Genomic DNA, 19494 nt, shown 5'->3' with positions numbered 1-19494 from the left:
TGGAGTACAGGAGCGGGGGGAGAGGGACACCCTGACATCAGCACCCCCTTCCGCTCCCCTCTTCACAGCAAGCAGGAGGCTCCTGGGAGCAGCTCCAAAGTAGAGGGCAGGAGCAGCAGACGATAGTGAGGGGAGGGACACCTGAACTGCCCAGCAATGGATAGCCTGCTGGCGCCTGCCCAGCTGCACACCTACTTACAGCAAACTTAGAGGAGCTGATATGGGGGCTGCCGGCCCACCCTGGTTCCAAAACCCCATGAGGACGGGCTGTTCTTCCAGAGAATCCTGCAAGCAGTGGACAAAACAGGCGGCCCAACAACATTATAAGGGAACATTGCACAACTTTAAACGAGCATGTTCTCTAACAGATCAGCAACATAACAACTTTAACCGGGATGACGTTAAGTGAGGAGTTACTGTATTAATCATTGGTGGACTGTTCAGCCAGGACTGCATCTCCAACTCCATCGATTCAGACATCACAGCACCGTTCAAACATCCCAGCACTGTTAACCACTACTGGTACCAATGCCTACAGGACCGCCAAACTTCTGGTACTTGAGAGAGTCCTTTCCGTGTTTGACACACCAGACTCGCCCTACTCAGTCCTGGGTCTCTGATACCGAGTCTGCCTTGAGCTCCAGGTTCTCCTTCGGCATTGTGCCATGCCACACCCATTCTCTAGTGGGAAGTCAGACAGTGAGCAGGAGGACGTAATCTCCCGTCACTCCTCTCATGCATCTTATGGTACCGATTACCGGTAGGGACCTCAACCATACCGTCCTTCTGACCCTCAGCTTCCCTGATATGGGCAGCCATGGTACCAAGTACCGGGGCCTTTCCCACCATCACAGTGGCCTTACTGGGACCCTTGGCAGGCATATAGGCATCATGCGTTTCGAAGCTGTAGCATGGCTTATCAGGAGCCAATGAGGCTTCCTCCTTTGGTCACCACAGCTAGAGCGTCTGAGCCTCCTGAACAGATGAGGGAGGTACAAGAGGCAGAGACTGAGGAAGAGGTTGCCCCCCAAAGTACCACTCCCCCACCGGACTAACTTCTCATCTTCATCACCAGATAAGACAGTGATGCCCTCTTCACCGTCATTGGCCGATGACTTCAAACTTTTTCAAGAGCTGGCTCAAAGGGGGGCAGATGCATTACAACTACAGGAGGTGACAGAGTCACACCATAAGTTACTGGACATTTTACACTCCTGTCCCTTGTCCAGAGTAGCCCTTCCTATTAACGTGGCTCTCTTAGACCCTGCAAAAATTATATGGCAGACTCCTGCATCGGTCCCACCAACATGTAAGTGGGCCGATAAGAAATATTACATACCAGCAAAAGACACGGAATTTCTCTTCTCCCACCACCTCCCTAATTCAGTCACTGTGGATGCAGTGAACTCTAGAGGTTGACAATACTACGTGAAATCCACCCCGTATTATAGGGATTGGCAGCGCCGCTATCTCTTTGGGAGAAAGGCTTACTCATCAGCCACCGTACAGTTCCGTATTGCAAACTATCAGGCCTTAATGGCAGAATATGATTATATCAATTATTCAAAACTCAATTCCTTTATTGAGCAGCTTCCAGATTCTCACAAGGACCAATTCAAGGCTGCTATTACCGAGGGTCATCTGGTGGCTAAGGTGGTACTCCAGTCAGCACTCAACTTACCTGACTACAGGGCCACCCGGGAAGTGGGGGGCAAGTGGGGCAATTTGCCCCAGGCCCCACAGGGGCCCCCACGAGAATATAGTATTGCAACTTTTTTTATGGAAGGGGCCCCCGAAATTGCTTTGCCCCAGGCCCCCTGAATCCTCTGGGTGGCCCTGTCTGACCACAACAGCACGTTCCATATCCACGGCCATCATGAGACAAGCCTCTTGGCTTCTCTTATTGGGCTTTCCTAAGGAAGTTCAAACAACCACAGGCATAAAATTCCCTTTAAATGTCCCTTCGAAGGCACAAAATTGTTTGCAGACAAAATGGATGCTTTCCCCCTCCACACTGAAAGCCTCCAGGGCTACTCTTTGGTCATTTGGAATTTACACACTTGGGCAGAAGAGAAAATATAGTCCTTCGTCCTCATTCAGACCCTGCTCATCACAGTATTCAGTCCAACATTCTTCAAAAGAAGTAGTCTAGGTTCCTAAATGGAAACCTTCAGTCCCTCAGCCTACTTCTTTCCAGCCATCCACCTCAAAACGTCAGTTTTGACAGGCTGGTCGAGGTGCCGTGAGACTACTCCCTTCAATGCCATCTAATGCTCGCCAACCTTCCCATCCCTATGGATGACGTCTTGCTCCGTTCCACAGCGCCTGGGAACGGGTAACTTCTGACAAATGGGTGCTAGAGATTATACTCAATGGGTACTCCATTCACTTCATCATCCTTCCCCATCCCTCTTCAGGGATTCTTCTCAATAGAGCCTATTATGACAAGACATAGACCATCTCCTCAGCATAGGAGACATAGAACCAGTACCTCAACATCTGACAGACAAGGGTTTTTACTCTCGTTACTTCCTGATAACCAAGAAAAAGGGAGGTTAGACACCCATACTAGACCTTAGGGCAGTCAACAAATTTGTCAAGGCTCAGAAGTTCAAGATGGCTACTTTAGCAACAGTTATTCCAGTGTTGAAACAGGGAGACTGGTTCTTGGTCCTCGACCTACAAGATGCTTACTTCCATATTTCAATCATACTGTGTCACAGATGATACTGCAGATTCACACTAGGACAGGACCACTACCAGTATGGAGTACTCCCCTTTGGCCTCAATCAGCTCCCAGAGTATTCTCCAAGGTCTTCTCTATAGTGGTGGCCCACCTATAGGGCATCATGATCTACCCTTACCTGGACAGTTGTCACCTCAGAGCACGCTCCTTCGAAGCTCAGTGAGTTAACCATATGACTTTGAATTTATTCAGAAGTCTGGGCCTACAGATTAAACTAGAAAAGTCGACATTAACCCTGGTACAGAGACTAGAATTCACAGGAGCCGATCTTGACTCTTTCCAAGCGAGAGCACTTCTCCCACATCACAGATTCTTCAGTCTCTCCATGGGTTTAGAGAGAGTGTCTGGTGCAAACCAGCAGTGTCACCAGACACTGCCTTCAGCTGCTAGGGCACATGGCTGTGGGCACATTTGTGATAGCTCGTGCCAGTCTTCACAGGAGATGCCTCCAGTCATGGTTCAGCTTAGTTTACATACCGAACAGACAGCTTAGACAAACCACTATCTCTGCCCACCAAGATAAAACAATCCTTGAATTGGTGGAAGGACCCAGCAGACTTCTTCATGGGATTCCCATTTGCACAGACTCCCCTATCACTACTTCTCATCACCGACATCCTTCAGAAGGTAGGGTGCACATCTTAACCACCTCACAGTACAGGGTAGTTGGTCACTCTCCGAGGTTTGTCTTCACATCGATCTCCTTGAACTCAGAGTGGTCAGGAATAAGTGTGCTCATTTCCTTCTGCTGATCAGAGGCGCACACACACAAAGATCATCAGAGACAATATAGTGTGCATGTACTACATAAATCGTCAAGGGGGCACCAGATCATCCTCCCTTTGTGCAGAAACACTAAAGCTGTGAAACTGGTGCATTTCCCACAATCTTACTGAGAGTGCACAACGTGACAGTGGACAGTCTCAGCTGCAAATTCCCACATGACATAAATGGGAAATACGCTGATACTCCATGACTATTTCGACGATGGGGGGCACCGATAATAGACTTGCTCGCCACTTACCAGAACAAGAAATGTCCATGGTACTGCTCCAGAGCAGGCATTGGCCAGCTTTCCATGGGGGACGCTCTCCTCTTCTCTTCTCAAAGACAAAGGCCTTCTTTAAGCCTTCCCTCTATTGCTCAGAGTCCTGTTGAAAATAAAAAGAGAGAGCAAACTTCATACTGATCGCTCCCACCTGTCTGAGAGAGACTTGGTACCCTTACCTGTCACAACAGGCGCTGTGTCCTCCAATAACTCTTCAACCCACTCCTTCCCTCCTCTCACAGAATGAGGGACCCACTCTCCGTCCCAACCTCTGAATATTACGGCTCAAAGCCTGGCTCCTTCATGTTTCCACCACATAGAAACATCCTGCTCTGAGGAGGTACGGGAAGTTAGTTCATAGCAGGAAAGCTGCTACTTGTCGTACTTGCCTACAGAAGTGGATTTCAGATGTGGTGGCATTCCAGAAGAATTACCCCAAATAAGGCCACTCTACCAATAGTCTTAGACTGTTTGCTGACTCTTAAGAAATCAGGACTCTATTATTTTGCTAAAGGTACACTTAACAGCAATAGCCAACATTTCACCAACAAATTGAAGGATACTCTGTTTTCTCGCACCCAACTACAAAGAGGTTCCTTAAAGGCATAGCAAATCTCTTTCCCCCACCCAGACATCCTACCCCACAATGAGACCTGAATTTAGTATTAAAAGGGCTCACCAGACTGCCCTTCGAACCCATGGCCACTTGTTTACTAACTCGCCTTTCACTGAAGATGGCATTTCTGATCACCATTACCTCAGCAAGAAGGGATGGGGAGATAGTGGCTCTGATGGTGCATCCCCCCCTTTACAGTGTTCTTTCCTGACAAATTCACACTCAGACCACACCTGAAGTTTATCCCCAGAGTGACTTCTGCATTTCACATGAATCAACTCATTCACCTCCCCACCTTTTATCCCAAACCTCACCAGGGTAATAGGGAAGTCATTCTACATATCCTTGATGTAAGGAGAGCCTCGGCTTTCTATTTGGACAGGATAAAGGCTTTTAGGAAATGTCCTACGCTCTTCCTCTCCATTGTGGATATGTCTAATGGCACAGCAGTTTCAGCTCTGAGACTTTCTAAATGGGTCTTGAACTGTATCAAACTCTGTTACCAGATTTGCAATTTAGCAGCTCTATCCGTACTCCATACGCTCTGTAAGATCAATTTCCTCATCAGTAGCCTTGTTCAGGGGTGGTCCCCATACCAGAAATCTGCAGAGCGGCTACTTGGGCATCTGCATGTAACTTTGCAGAACACTATGCTCTCCTGGGGGACTCTGCTGCAGATGCTAGATTCGGCTCAGCAGTATTATCATCCATAACAGACACGACTTTGAAGCGCCAGCCTCCTTTGGGGGATACTGCTTGGGAGTAACCTACATTGGAGCACCCATAGCGATGCTATTCGAAGAAGTGGTTACTCACCTTGTGCAGTAACGATTGTTCTTCAAGATATCTTTACCCCATGGGTACTCCTCAACCCACCCTCCTCCCCTCTACTTCACAGTTGTCATCATAAACTCTGTGACAGAGAAGGAACTGAGGAGGATTTGCCTACGCAACGCTGGTTAGCCTCTTGGCAGAGCACAATGGGGGGACAGCGCATGTGTGCTCTGAACGGACGTTGCTACTAAAGTTCTCTGATCTGCAGCGCGGAGACGCAAACACACTTACAGTGGAGCACCCATAGAGGGACGCATCTTGAAGAACTAAGAACCCTTATTATAGAAAGTTACCTTGGGCCTGAGAAGAGGAGTTGTCAACCACAGGTTTCATTCTGGAGTTTTAGACTGGCTTTTAGATAATGCTGGGCCCAGGCCACTGAGTACCTTGTACTTCCTCCTGTGTGAAGTCAATGTAGAAAGTAGAATACAGGGTTGATGTGCTTGTGGTAGCCTATGTTAATGAGGAGATGAACTGCAGCATTCTGTACTAATTGGAGTTTCATGACGAAGTGTATTGCATTGCTGTAGTCCAGTTGAGGTGTGAGTCACGGTGTTCCAGGTCCATTCCCTCTCACTGCCTCCTCACTCTCAAAGCTGCTTTGTAGATAGCAAAAGTTCTGATATCTGTAACTGGCTACAGCTGAGAATTGGTATATATATATCCCTGTATTTTAAAACTTCTGGTATCCTCACACCATGGACTTGCCTAGATGAATTTAGCGCATGACAAGTTGGGATATAAAACTAGCATGCCACGCAGTAACTCTACATATGGATCCTGCTACTGCATATTAAAAGTTTCCTAGTGTACTACTATGTACTAGAGAACTTTTAATGCACAGTAGCAGGGTCTACATGGAAGATTAGTGCATGGCATGCTAATTGATTTATACTTGCTGTTCATTAATTTTTTAGACTAACAAGCCCTGTGAGGTAATGCACGCTATTTGCTAACACATGCTCCTTTGCGGGGTTTCACTGAAATCTTGGTAATTGGCACTTCGCTAAACAATACCCTTCATAATTTTGCACAAGAATCTCTGCAAAGAGTTATTATGTGGAGATGATGTAGTGAGGTCTGTTTAATGCCACTTTTAAAAAGGTACAGTACATTTACTAGTATACTGTGAAGTGTCATGAATAAAAACTAAACTACAATTGACCTGTAAACAAATGTGTATTTTATTAAGCATTATCTTGTTTTGCTGTGTAATCTATCAAGGAAACAAAACATTTTTTCCAGTTTTATCAAGAAACTTACATTTGTTATTTTTTTCTATCTAAGTAAATCTGAGTATGTGATGTGGTTAAATGTCTGACCATTGCTTTCCGCTGTGCCTCTCAAGTAGAATTCCTTACAGGAGTGCTGTTTGTTTAAATACAAAAGGCCAGGAGGTTCATTGTGGCAGGGGCCATTATATGCAACATCTAGAAGAGTCTAGATCTCAATTTTGCACGGTTAATAAAGAGCTATTTGAATTTCAGAGTGTGGTGACCATTGTCTACTTTGCATGGCAGCCTAAGAGTTGTCTTTAACTGGCACCACTTGTAACTGAGATACAAATTTAGCTCTTCTATAGAGAAGCTCTGCGTCTGCTGTGAGTTACATACAGTCGCAGCAGGTGGGAGAAAATGGGGGAACATCAGCAGAGATTGCCTGAACACAAGAGTCTAGCAGTTACTGCTTCTTCTAGAAGCCGCAGCTGTTAGATGATCTTTGGTGTCTAGAAGGGCAATTCTCCAGGTGCCATTCCCAAAGACAAGACAGCTAGAGGATTAGGGGCAATTTATTCCTACTCCACCCTAGAACTAAATCAGTACAGTGGGCAAGGGGGAGAGTGCTGCTTTGGAGCTCAAAGTGAGTGACAGTGAAACTGTCCAGTGTGGCAAGTTTTACCTGTTCTATTGACATACTCCATTCTATCGACTTGAGTTAATCTGTTGTGTAGATGTCTGATTTGTCACTACAAGGAATCCAAGTGGTCCTTCCTCCCCAGTTTGTTGCTTCAGGTGGAAGATGATGAATCCCCTGGGCCTGGGTAAGGAGAGAAGTGGAAGCAGAATTGAGGCTGTAGGCTACTACACATAGCCATGCAGGGAGAAGAGGGAGGGAGCTCATTAACCTATGTGGCTTCATTGCTGCTGGCTCTGAATTCCCAGGCAGCAGAGCTTCCCTAATTATACCTGGTCTTTTTGAACAGTCCCCCCACCCTATTTTGGGGGCAGGAGTGATTCTCACACACACACCCCTTTGGCTAGCCCATGCTAGGGAGAAGCAAGCGTGCACCCCATCCAGCTCCCAATCTCAGATCTTGGGTCCTTTGCTAATCCCATCTATCTGGTGATGACATAGTAAGCAAATATCAGTAGGGATGAATGGTTATTCCTATAAAAGAGGGGCAGGGTTTCCTTTAGGTGGAGCCCAATGCAGCTAAGTTTAAAAATTAAAAAAAAAAAAAAAAAAATTAAAAACCAAGATTAGTTTTACTCACTACCTTTGTTTTAAAGAATGAGTCAGCAAAAAGTGTTGACATTTGGCTGCATCACTTTGTGCTACCACTGAATCCTTGAGGGGAGGGATAGCTCAGTGGTCTGAGCATTGGCCTGCTAAACCCAGGGTTGTGAGCTCAGTCCTTGAGGGGGCCACTTAGGGATCTGGGGCAAAATCAGTACTTGGTCCTGCTAGTGAAGGCAGGGGGCTGGACTCAATGACCTTTCCAGGTCCCGTCCAGTTCTAGGAAATGGGATATCTTCATTAATTTAAAAAAAAAAAAAAAAAAAATTAATCCTGCATGTTAAGAGGGGAAAGCTATGCAATGTCAATCTGATGGAGTAGAGCAGACCGGGTGGTATGTGAGCAGCATGAATGTCTGTTCTAACCATAATAACAAGGACATGATAACAGTTTTCAAGTACATAACAGGTTGTTGCAAGGAGGAGGGAGAAAAATTATTCTCCTTAACCTCTGAGGATAGGAAAAGAAAGCAATGGGCTTAAATTGCAGCAAGGGCAGTTTAGGTTGGACGTTAGGAAAAACTTCCGAACTGTCAGGGTGGTTAAGTACTGGAATAAATTGCTTAGGGAGGTTGTGGAATCTTCATCATTGGAGATTTTTAAGGCCAGGTTAGACAAACACCTGTCAGGGATGGCCTAGATAGATAATACTTAGTCCTGTCATGAGTGCAGGGGACTGGACTAGATGACCTCAAGGTCCCTTCCAGTCCTACGATTCTATAAGAGGTTGACATGGGACAGAAATTTGATAAGAGAGAACAAATGATATTACATACTGGTGAATTGTTCCCTCCACCCCCACCCCCCATACAGCAATGCAACTTCAGTTTCAGTGTCATCATTTCTAGATACATTGCCTCTAAAAACACGTGTTATGGAATAACATTGCTATAATTAACCTCGTTATGTTAGTTTAAAATACTATTATTAGGGTTAGAATAATCGCAGTAAAAAATGTCTGCTTTAAGTATGAGCCCTATGAGTTCAATGTGTTCTGATATCTGTATATAGTTTCAAAAGTACGTATCTGGTATATTTCAAAAGCTAGTCAATCCAGTAATGGTATTCATGTATGATACAGGTTGGGGTTACTTTGAAGAGTTGCCTGGAGTCTAGTCACAAATTGTGTCAAATACAAACTATTTTTAAAAGGCAACTGCTATATTCTCACAAACTTGAAAATGTTATCAAAACTTCATTAAACTATCACGAGCTTCTTCACCACGTTCTCACACATTTAGTAGTGACTACTGTAAGATAAGATATTGGAGTAGTTTCACCGTTAATCTGATTATTATGACAGTACGTATATTGCATTAATACGCAACCTACAATTTCAGTTGTTTGTATTTGTCTGGGTCATTCCCCATTTTACCTCAGCAATTAAGATCCTTCTCAGTGAGAGGCCATCATCGTTCCCTTCTGAGTCATGATGAGACTAGTCAGGTCTTAAAATCTGAGATTTTAAAGTGGCATAATGCAATGAAATGTGCTTATTTGTAATTAAGTGAAAGAAGATGTTGATATTTTCAAATAGAATTACATAAACCTTCCCCTTTCCAAAAATGTAATGTATGTCTATAAAAGAAAATAGTAAGTATTTTAGCTTAATGTAATTGCAGTTGCTCTTCGATCTTTCAGAAGAAAAATTAAGCTGGCTCCATAACTCTTCAGATGTTTTACAGAGAATACATTTTCTTCCTATTTATTGGGGTTTGCCTTTTAAGTCAAGCAGCTTAATTTGGGATTTTTATGTTTACAGATCTTCAGTATATTTTTTTATACACTTCTAAAATTTGCTAGTTGAACTTAGTGACTTGTTTATAGTTCTGATATGTGAATAAAATATTTGTGATTCTGTATTGTAGTCCATTTGTTATCCAACAGATGTTTCTGCCCGTGTTCCTGTAACACTCTTTTATAATTATTTCAGTGCAATGCGTGTATTGCTGTCCAAGCTACCACGGCCATGGATTGTGGATGAGAAGAAGGATGACGGCTATACTGCCTTACATTTGGCAGCACTCAATAATCACGTGGAAGTGGCTGAACTCTTGGTGCATCAGGTAAGGCTTTCCTCTCAGGAGGGTTGAAATATGTCACATATCTTTGATTAACCTTATTGAAGCAGATACCTTGCCAAAGCAGCTGGGATAGCATTGGGCTGCATTCCCTTCGCTATGTGCCAAGTTTGCCCTTTGGATCATTATTATATTGGCTTAGTTGTAAGAGGTGCAGAGAGATGAAATTGTTCCAGTACTTTTCTGAACAAATTTAACTCTTTAGAGTCAACAACTTGGAAATTGTGCAGTGTGTAATTTAAAAAATCATTATAATTAATTTAACAATGATCATCAATGTTTTATCTTCCCTCTTTCACAGTCCAATTGGACAATCCAGCAGGCAGTTCAACAGCACCCTGAATGTACAATTGTAGGGTTAAGAATGTTCAGCCTATTAAACAAGGTGGTTGAGGATGAATCATTTATTTATAATTTAAGGATTCACTAATTGTAGTTTTTTCAGTTAAAGTTTAAAAACTATTAATAGAAGCCTTCAGCCTTCTCCCCTTTATTCTACCTATAATTGTGAAGTTCTTGCTCTTCAAATTTAGAGAATGAGACTGGTTTTACATTTCTTAACTTAATTCCATAAATTAAACATGTAGGGACAAATTTTCAAAAGTTCTCTGTACTTAAAATTGAGACCATATTTTCAAAAAAGGTCATCTCCCGTTTAGGCATTTGAAGTTACTGCTGGGTGCTGAACACCTCTAAAAGCTAGCTACTTCATATCAGTGCCTAAGTGGAAGCTTAGTGCTCTAGAAAATTTGACCCTGGTAATTTTTTCTAATCTCCCAAATCAAGGAGGTATCACATTCAGAATCTTATTATTTGCTCTAATTAGCTACCTTACTTCTAGATTTACTGTTGAAATCTGACATTCTTAACATCTTTTTCAGGGCAATGCTAACCTGGATATCCAGAATGTAAACCAGCAAACTGCACTGCACCTTGCCGTTGAACGACAGCACACACAAATAGTTAGGGTAAGTTATCCGTAATAAGCCACGTGGGTTAGCTTTATTCTGTTCAGTGTGACTTTAGTCATTAAGAGAAGGTGGAATTCATGAGCCTCGTATAACCACTTGTTTTAGCCTTTAAGATTAATTAAGATGTATCCTGAATTTAGATCAACTCATTTAAACCTTCTGGGCATATTTAAGTGACAAAGGAGATACCCCATCTACTTATGCTCTTATGGTGACAGATGCTTTAATTGTATCCTACTTTCATTGGGCTTCTAATACAAGAAATAATTTCTAGTATCAACCAATCAAGAAACATGTTTTGTGAGGCAGCAAGGTTGAAAATACATTTAGTATCAATCATATACTTGTCTACCACTTAAGGTTTAGAAGTGCCTGCTTGGATGCAGAAAAGCATTAACTTCTTGACATAACTAGCATAACAGATCCAATTTCTTCTTTTTGTCCACACAGCTGAAACTCTTTCATCTGTGTCTTTATCTCCGACCTTGATTATGGTAACTGCCATTTCTTTGGCCTCTCTGACATTTGCATCATCTTTCTCCAGTTCAGTCAAAATGGAGTTGCTAAAAATATCTTGCAGGTTTTTTTCACCACCTTCTCTCTCAAAATCCCAGTGACTCCCCTTTTACACTGCATCAAGTTCAAGCTTACTATGATGGCCTTCAGGGCCTTATGTAATTTTGCCCCTGTATACTTATTCACCCTTGGTGGTGGTTGTGTCCCCTCCACCTCTGCTCTGGTAGGGATGCCATTTGTTTACCTCTTCCATAACCATTTTTGCTTTCATGTGCTATGCATGCATGCTGGCAACCCCCCACGCTTCTCCGAAACACTCTTCCTGAGCTGTGTTCACAGATTATTACTGCCTCTTCATTCAGATCTCTTCTGGAGATCCACCTGTTTCACACTACTTACTGGAAACTTATTAATTAAATAATTTTATATTCATGAAATATTTTTATATAATATGAGAACACACATGTTTTCTCTATCATGCTGTTTGCTACCCTTTGAGTTAATTGGGTAATTTTACTGTTCAAAGTGGTCTCTTCATCCTTCTCCCACAACAGTCTCAGTGCTTTCTTCCACTCTGTTCCTTAAACACAGAATACCTGCTTTAAACAAATCCATCAGGCCACTACCATCTCATTCGTCACATTCTTCCTCCTCCCCAACTCTTCATGTGTCTCTCGTCTTAGATGCTAGGCCCCTCAGAGCAGGGCTTGGGAGTCCAGGCTGTGCTGTAGTCTCTTGGGACTACTAGTATATAAATTGTAAATGATTTTTGTAAAGCCATTTAAAATTAAAAGCAACTAAGTATGTTTAACTTTAGCTTATATATAAGGTGCTAGGTTTGTGTCTCTGACCTCTTAAACAGTAACCTCTGCTAGGTGGAATGTCACTTTCAGACCTTAAGTTCTGTGGTTATGTCCTCTACGGGGACCCATAGTGTGCAGTTTGCGGCGGATACAAACCCGCAATGTGGCAAGAACGAGGGAGGGAAAGGAGGAATGAGAGAGATGAGGGTTGGGAAGGAGAAACTACTACAGATGTCAGATTTTCAATCTATGATTTTTCACAAGTAGCATTTCTTTGTTAGATAAAACGAAAACAAAAAAGACTGGAATACTTATTGTCACAGCTTGTTCAGACTTCACAGAGCCAATAGATGAATAGTGAAATTATTCTGGTTAACACCCTTGATAGAAGTTTGTCTCCTAATAGCCAAAGAAATAAGTTAAAGCTTGATTTTTTTTTTCATATTGAACATCCTTTTGGGGCACAATTTTGTGTGCGTTGTAAATATCTACCATTTTGTGCTTGCCATTTGTAAATGCTTTTTTCTGCAAACATAATTATAACCACAAACACAGACCTAATTTGATGATCAGGCCTGGGCAGTATACAGTAATATTCATGATTCCCAAAACAGGGTAGCAATAGCCAGGATTTTGAAAATGTACCCAAGACCTACTAGGCTAGAGAGCTAACCCTATTGACCAGGATGAAAAATACCTGTATTGCCACCTCTCCCCAAGGCTGTGCCCTGTTTTTTGTCAATTTCACAGCTGTTTAGTGTTCTGAATAGGTGCAGTTTTCACTCTGCACCTGGGCAAAGCCATGAGCAGCAGCAGAGGCACTGGAGCTATTCCCAACTGTTTTGTTTTAATAAAATAATACTGCATCTATTCAGACTCGGGTCATATTTGGAAGATTACCTTTTAAATCATGTGTGCCCAAAACTGCTTGTTGAAATTCAAGTTGAGAGTTGATGGCACCGGTTTAGGAAAACTTCATTACTCCCAAGGGTGAAGGATTCAGAGCTTCTGTCATTATTAAAATCCAGTTAGAATGTTGATATTTAGCATATTGGATAATTACTTGGATTTTATATAGTACTTTTCACACTTTACTGAAATGCTGGCACTTCCAGGGAGAAATGCAAAACTAATTTAGGACAGGTAGGAAGAATACTTTTTTGTTGTTGGAACTGCAGTGGAAATTTTAGTTAGGCAGAGCATCTGATATACTAGACCAAACTGAAGATAGAGTAGATAACCTGTATAAATGTGATATCCGGACACTATTTTTGGACCATAAAAATCCATAGTACACCAATAAGATGGACACAGGCAATGCATGGGAGCTTCTCCATTATTCCTATAGCCTAACCTATCTACCTAGCTTTTCTTTTCTTTTCTTTTCTTTTCTTTTCTTTTCTTTTCTTTTCTTTTCTTTTCTTTTCTTTTCTTTTCTTTTCTTTTCTTTTCTTTTCTTTTCTTTTCTTTTCTTAAAAAAATCTTGTGAGAAGTGGTAAATATTGTCTGTCTTGCTTGTACTTATCATTATTAGAAAAAGTTTTTTTCTTACCCACAAGTGTTGACAGATGTGATCTCATTGCAGTGAAGCATATGATATGGCCCTATATCTGGAACTTCTTGCCACCAGAAGAATATTTTTCATAGAATCAATGACACTTGCATTCTTCAGGCTATTCTAAATTTATATTTGGTGAGCCTCTCTGCCCTTTTAGAGCTGGCATGATACCTTGTGGGCACAATGCTAATCTAACAGATGAGCAGGAGAATAGGCATGTTGAAGAACTAGTAGTATGTGGTGTATCAGATTGGAGTGCTTATGTCCAAGAATGTTGAAATGGAACCCTAGCAGAGTATCCACACCTCAAAGCTGGATTAACTAAAAACCCTAAAATAACTTGTGCAGCCATGCAAAGAATATATTGGCTCCCATGAATCAAAATTATTAATTCCTATTGGGTTCCTTCCAAAGTTGTAGCCTTATGCATCCATGAAGTAGAAGTTAAGGGTGGTATGGTTCTTTTAAGAGCCCTGCTGTTGTGGGAAAGGGTAGCTCAGGCTGTTGTGCAGAGACATTGGGTTTCCATGGTTGCCCCGAGATTCATGCAGTTTTCAAGATGTTTGGTGGCATAGAGAGCTTACTTCTACCCATTCTGCAAGGAAGGAGAGCAGACCCCAACAGTAACTAAAGAGAAACTTCTACAAGTGGAACTTGCAGGTTGTCCACCTCATGTGGAGACAATAGCTTGAGAAAAACATACCAATCACTGACTACTAGGAAGGAATACAAGGAAAGGAGGAATGGGGCCCATTTGTGAGATCCACAGGAAACCCATTGAGAAGCCCGTCTAACGCCATTTGCTGAATAAAGGGGAGGGTGCTAGGGCTTACCTGGCTCCTGTCCCTGGACCTTGCTTTGGGGGTAAGAAGGGGAGTCTTGCATACCAGTTTCTGGCTAGTAGGTGCTTGAGGAAGTTTAAGTCCCAAATCGCTCCAGGCTCTGGCTCTTATGTTTGATGTGGGGGATTGTCTGCTACCTTATCCCTCTCAAAGAGTATCCTGGCTGCTGGAGGGGAGGTTTGTTTCTCTTGCTCTTCCTCATATCCATGCTTTCTGGAGTCTTTTTGCCTCTGCTGCTACTCATTTCTTTTGCCAATCCTTAGAAGTCTGAAGTTGATATTTTGACATTTTTGGGGGGGAGGGATAGCTCAGTGGTTTGAGCATTGGCCTGCTAAACCCAGGGTTGTGAGTTCAATCCTTGAGAGGGCCATTTGGGGATCTGGGGCAAAATCAGATCCTGTTAGTGAAGGCAGGGGGCTGGACTCGATGACCTTTCAAGGTCCCTTCCAGTTCTAGGAGATGGGATATTTCCATTAATTATTTTATTATTATTATTATTATTACTGCTAACAGTTTTTTTTTAATAGCAGCGATGAAACTGACGATCTTGTTGTTCACACTGATATTGTGATCGGTCTGTGCACTAGGGAAAGTAGTGCTGCATCAACTCATGTTTGACAGTTATCTTCACAAGCATAATGGCTAGCAACTTAATTTTTTTAAGAGTAAAGAATTTGTAAGTATTGCCAGGCGATAGAATGGTGAATTCTTCAGTTCTTCAGCAGTTGGTTGTTTTATAATGTACAATGCCAGTATAAGTTACTAATGATATGGGATATCTTCATTATTTTTATCATTCCTTTTCTTAAGAGTTTGACTTTATTTGGATTTACTTTGGAAATGTGAGTTAGGCTGATATGTATCACATGTATGCTTATGACTTCACTAGAAAACTGTTACAAAGAAAAAAAATTGAACTAAACCTTACGTTCTGTAGAGATTGATGGCTTTAGGTTACACGCTCACTAAGGAAACTTTCCACTTGCTAGTTGCAAGTGGGCGTACTCCTTAATCATAGAGGGGCTGATTCAGCAAAACACTTAAGCACCTGCTTAACTTTAAGAAGATACTTAAATCTCACTGCCTTCAATGGGGTTTAAGCATATTCTTAACTTTAAGCAGGTGCTTACGTGCTTTGTTGAATACGGATAGACGTATGCACATGTTTAATTGCTCTGTTTATTATGAGGCCATCATAACTTTCTTATGGTGTAAAGATACATATCATGTGAAAATGTAATAATTCTGAACAATTTTATGGAAACCATTTAGAGATTCACCTTGTTAGCCTGCCTTTTATTTCTGATATATTGCTTCTGTAGTGTTGCACTGTCTACTTGTAGGATATCTCTCAAGTCTTAAAAAGCATGGTGTGGTTCTTCTGGCATGGTTTTTATCCCAGCTCCCCATCAAAGTACAGCTTGAAATCTAGTTCCTGCTGAAATAAAATAGAGCAATTGAATACAGCAAAAATACTAATTGGAATTGACTAAAAAGCCTGGAAAATACAAAATGAAATGTGAATACTCCATTTAAATTACAGTAAAATAAAGTGATCTTGCGCATATTCCATTCGAGGCACACATGCACTCCATGTGTGTGAGGCTAGGCCTACACTACAAACTAGGTGTGATTCCCAGTTCACATACACATGCTTGCATTAGCTCTCATCAAGCTTGCATATGTACGTGAACTGTGAATCATGTCTATAGTTTGTAGCATAGATATAGCCTGAGACTGGAAGATTTTTCGTTAGCATTATCCATTGGCCCATGCCTGTGCCGCCTGCTTCCCTGTCCTCTGAACTGAGATCACAATGGGTGGCACAGACCAATCACCTCTCGAGTTCCTTGGTATTGCCCATGGTACGAGAAGGAACCTCTTCAGTGTCTGCAGCTTTACTAGCATTCCTGCTCTGGTTTCTTTTTCTGTAAATAGTTAACACTTTTAAATAGTTTTTAGTGAATTAGATAGTATTAGTAGGGGCCTGTGGACTTCCCCTCAATATCTTCACCATTTGGGATACTTAGTTTGCCCTAAATCTTGCCTTCAAGTGCTGCATGGCTGCCTTGAGTCTTCCTGGTTAGTGATTGCACAGTGGCTCCACTTTCCCTGCCACTCCCCATCGTCAGGGGTTGGGTATGATATCCTTGATGACCTGGCTGTGTATTCTGGACCTGGATTCACCAATACTCTCAGAACTGGTAATCACTAGGGATGTACCCACAACATTGGGCGGTCATTCTCCAGTACCGTTGGCCATTTGAGGCGTTACTAGGCATCCGGTACCATTGGCTTCCCCTGTGGAATTCTGAGATCTTGCACTTCTCTGGTGAGCTTGAAACGAAGACTTTGGCTACACTGGCTGTACTGTGATGCAAGATTAGCCCTGAAAAAGGTTCCAGAGTGTCTTGGGCACCCTCTCACTCCTGCAGGTTCAGTAGTTGTAGTGGACACTACTTCAAACTTCATGGTTCCAGTCCTTGGGGTTTTCCAAGGAAGTTCAAGCTATGGCAGAGCACCTTCCCTTCAAGAGTGACAGTCTGCTTAGTGACAAAATGGATGAGTGACTGCATATCCTTAAGGATTCTCATGCAACCCTTTGCTCCTTGGGTATACACGATAGCACCTCTGAGAAAATACTCCAAAACACCACCGTTTAAACAGTACCCTGGTCCTCGCCCTTTTTACCCCCAAAGCCTACAAGCCTCTCAGGAAGTGCCAGAGTGGGCAGTGCAGCCGAGAGAAGATCCTTCCATTGTTCTCTCCCCAGCCTTCTGCCAAGAAACCCTGTTGATGGGACCCTCAAGAGCTACAAACAAAGTCCTCTTGTCACCCAGCATCCGCACTCCATTCAGTGACTGTCTGGCCTGTTTCTCCCTGGTGATGAGTCCTAGAAATCATTGCCATCAGCTATACAATAGAATTTCTGTCTATTCCTACCACAAAACCCCCTTTCTCTTATCCCTCTTCATGAACTCGTCTCAAGAGAGGATGCTAAGACAGGAGGTAGACTCCCTGCTTCAGCTAGGAACTCTAGAGCTCCTAGAGTTATTAATACCTAGAGGTATTTCCTCATCCCCAAAAGGAGCAGAGACTGGAGACCCCATTCTAGAGACCGAAGTGCATATGTTCATTTTCTGTTCAAGATTCAGAATTATCTATAATCCCCTCTCAGAGCAAAGGTGACTGGCTTGCAGCTCTTGTTTTGAAGGACTCCTGTTTTCAGATAGACATTCACTCAGCACACAGGAGTTTTACAGTGGGCCTAGACCCTTACCAATGCAGAGTTCTTCCCTTCCGTTTTTTGAGAGGCCCTAGAGTTTTCAAGAAGGTGCTATCCATGGTGATAGCTTACCTGCATTGCCAGGGCACTCCAGTATTTCCCTACCTTGATGATCGGCTGGTCACAAGTTGATCATACCAAGATATACGATCAACAACCCTATCCCTTCTCAGCGTCATTCAATCCTCGGGGCTCCTGGTAAAACTAGAAAAGTTCCTTTTAGTTCCCACACAAACTATAGACTTTATTGAAGCAACTTTGGATTTGATTACAGCCAGAGCATAGTTAGACCAAGAGAGATTCCAAGCTGTGAGGGACCTCATCATCCAGCTTCGACTCAGCCCTCAGATGACAATGTTGATGCTGCCTTCCCGTCTTAGGCCATGTGGCCTCCTGTACCTATATGACACTGTTCATTAATTTTCCCGCTCATGGAGCGTAGAATGCTTTGGATAACCCGTATCCAGAGAGCCTGGTCTCCTGCCAATGTTGCAGCTTGCTCTGCGTTAAGACTAATGTGGATGAGGTTGGAAGCCATGACATCACTTCAGTGTGTATGAGGCAGCCTGCGAGGTCTTGTCCATCCAGCTTTGGTTGGATCAAACATATCAAGCTGGCACGGATATAGACTCTGGCCAAGCCACCTGAGCCAGCGTTGAGTCACTTGGGAAGACTCTGGAGGCTGGTTGGTCCAATACCTGACATCCTTTTTGCATAAAATGATGAAATCACCGTGTGCCTTCAATATATCATTGCTGTTTCACGGTGAAAGCATCTAGCTGGCACATTTTTGTGTATGTGGTGGCCCGGATTTCAGAGCCATATAAAAGGACAGAAGCCACTGCTGCTTGATAGATGCGTATCTTAGTCTAAGTTGGTGTGTGGCATTGATGCCACGGAGGCTTTCAAAGAGTCTGCATAACACCCATAGACCAAGACCAAGCCTACTTGCTTCTTCTATAAATATATTCAGGGCATTGATGAGATTAGTTTGTGGGGATGTAAATATAGCTGAGTCATTTGTGTATTCTAGGTCTCTTACGAAGAAGTCATGCAATATCAACTCTGATATGCAGCTAGTGATGGTTTCCCTCATTTGGTCAATAACTTTGTTGAACAGATCAGGACAGCCATGCACCCTTGATGGACGTTGCTCTTGTACTCAAACCAGTTGGGCATCTCAGTGAACACAGCTCTCACTTTCATGGTGCATTTCTATAGAAGGTTGAGGAGCTAGCCAGGCACTCCAGCAGCTTGCAGGCAGAGCCCAAGGAGCAATGATCAACAGTCAGGCAGCTTTTCAGTCAATAAAGGCTATATGCATACCTCATCTTTCCTGGGCCAAAATTCTTAGGCTTTTTCAATAGTTTGTCTAATGGTAAAAATCTGTTCTGTGGATGATTGGCCGTGCATCAACCCAGCTTGCTGTAGATGGTGTAGATTCCTTATACCAGACTTAATGTGCTCAAGAAGAACTAGCATGAACAGTTTGCTTGGAATGGAAAGCAAAGTGGTGCTGTGGTAATTGGCACAGTAGGGCATTGCCTTTCCCTTTCAAAAATGGGAGAATAATCCCCTTTTCAGGGCTCCATCTTTGGTATTTTCAGGCATGCTTATGGACAGTTTACTCTCTGAGCTGAGACAGCCTGGGCAAGAGAGTCTCAATTTCCCGGTGTT

General features: G+C 42.8%; 1 protein-coding gene across 2 annotated transcripts in view; it reads left to right on the top strand.

The window, feature by feature from the left end:
- The window catches only part of MIB1 (MIB E3 ubiquitin protein ligase 1), a 115066-nt gene that overhangs the window by 69713 nt on the left and 25859 nt on the right, over positions 1 to 19494 (top strand). For both annotated transcript variants that reach the window (XM_054020156.1, XM_054020157.1), the window contains exons 13-14: positions 9694 to 9826; positions 10723 to 10809. In XM_054020156.1, coding sequence (XP_053876131.1) covers positions 9694 to 9826; positions 10723 to 10809 — 220 coding nt within the window. The remainder of the gene's footprint in view (positions 1 to 9693; positions 9827 to 10722; positions 10810 to 19494) is intronic.

Source organism: Malaclemys terrapin, chromosome 2 (assembly GCF_027887155.1).
Source record: "Malaclemys terrapin pileata isolate rMalTer1 chromosome 2, rMalTer1.hap1, whole genome shotgun sequence".
In the NCBI taxonomy this organism is placed as follows: Eukaryota; Metazoa; Chordata; order Testudines; family Emydidae; genus Malaclemys; species Malaclemys terrapin.
The sequence above is the reverse complement of the archived record's forward strand: the minus strand, read 5'-3'. Positions and strand labels throughout refer to the sequence as shown.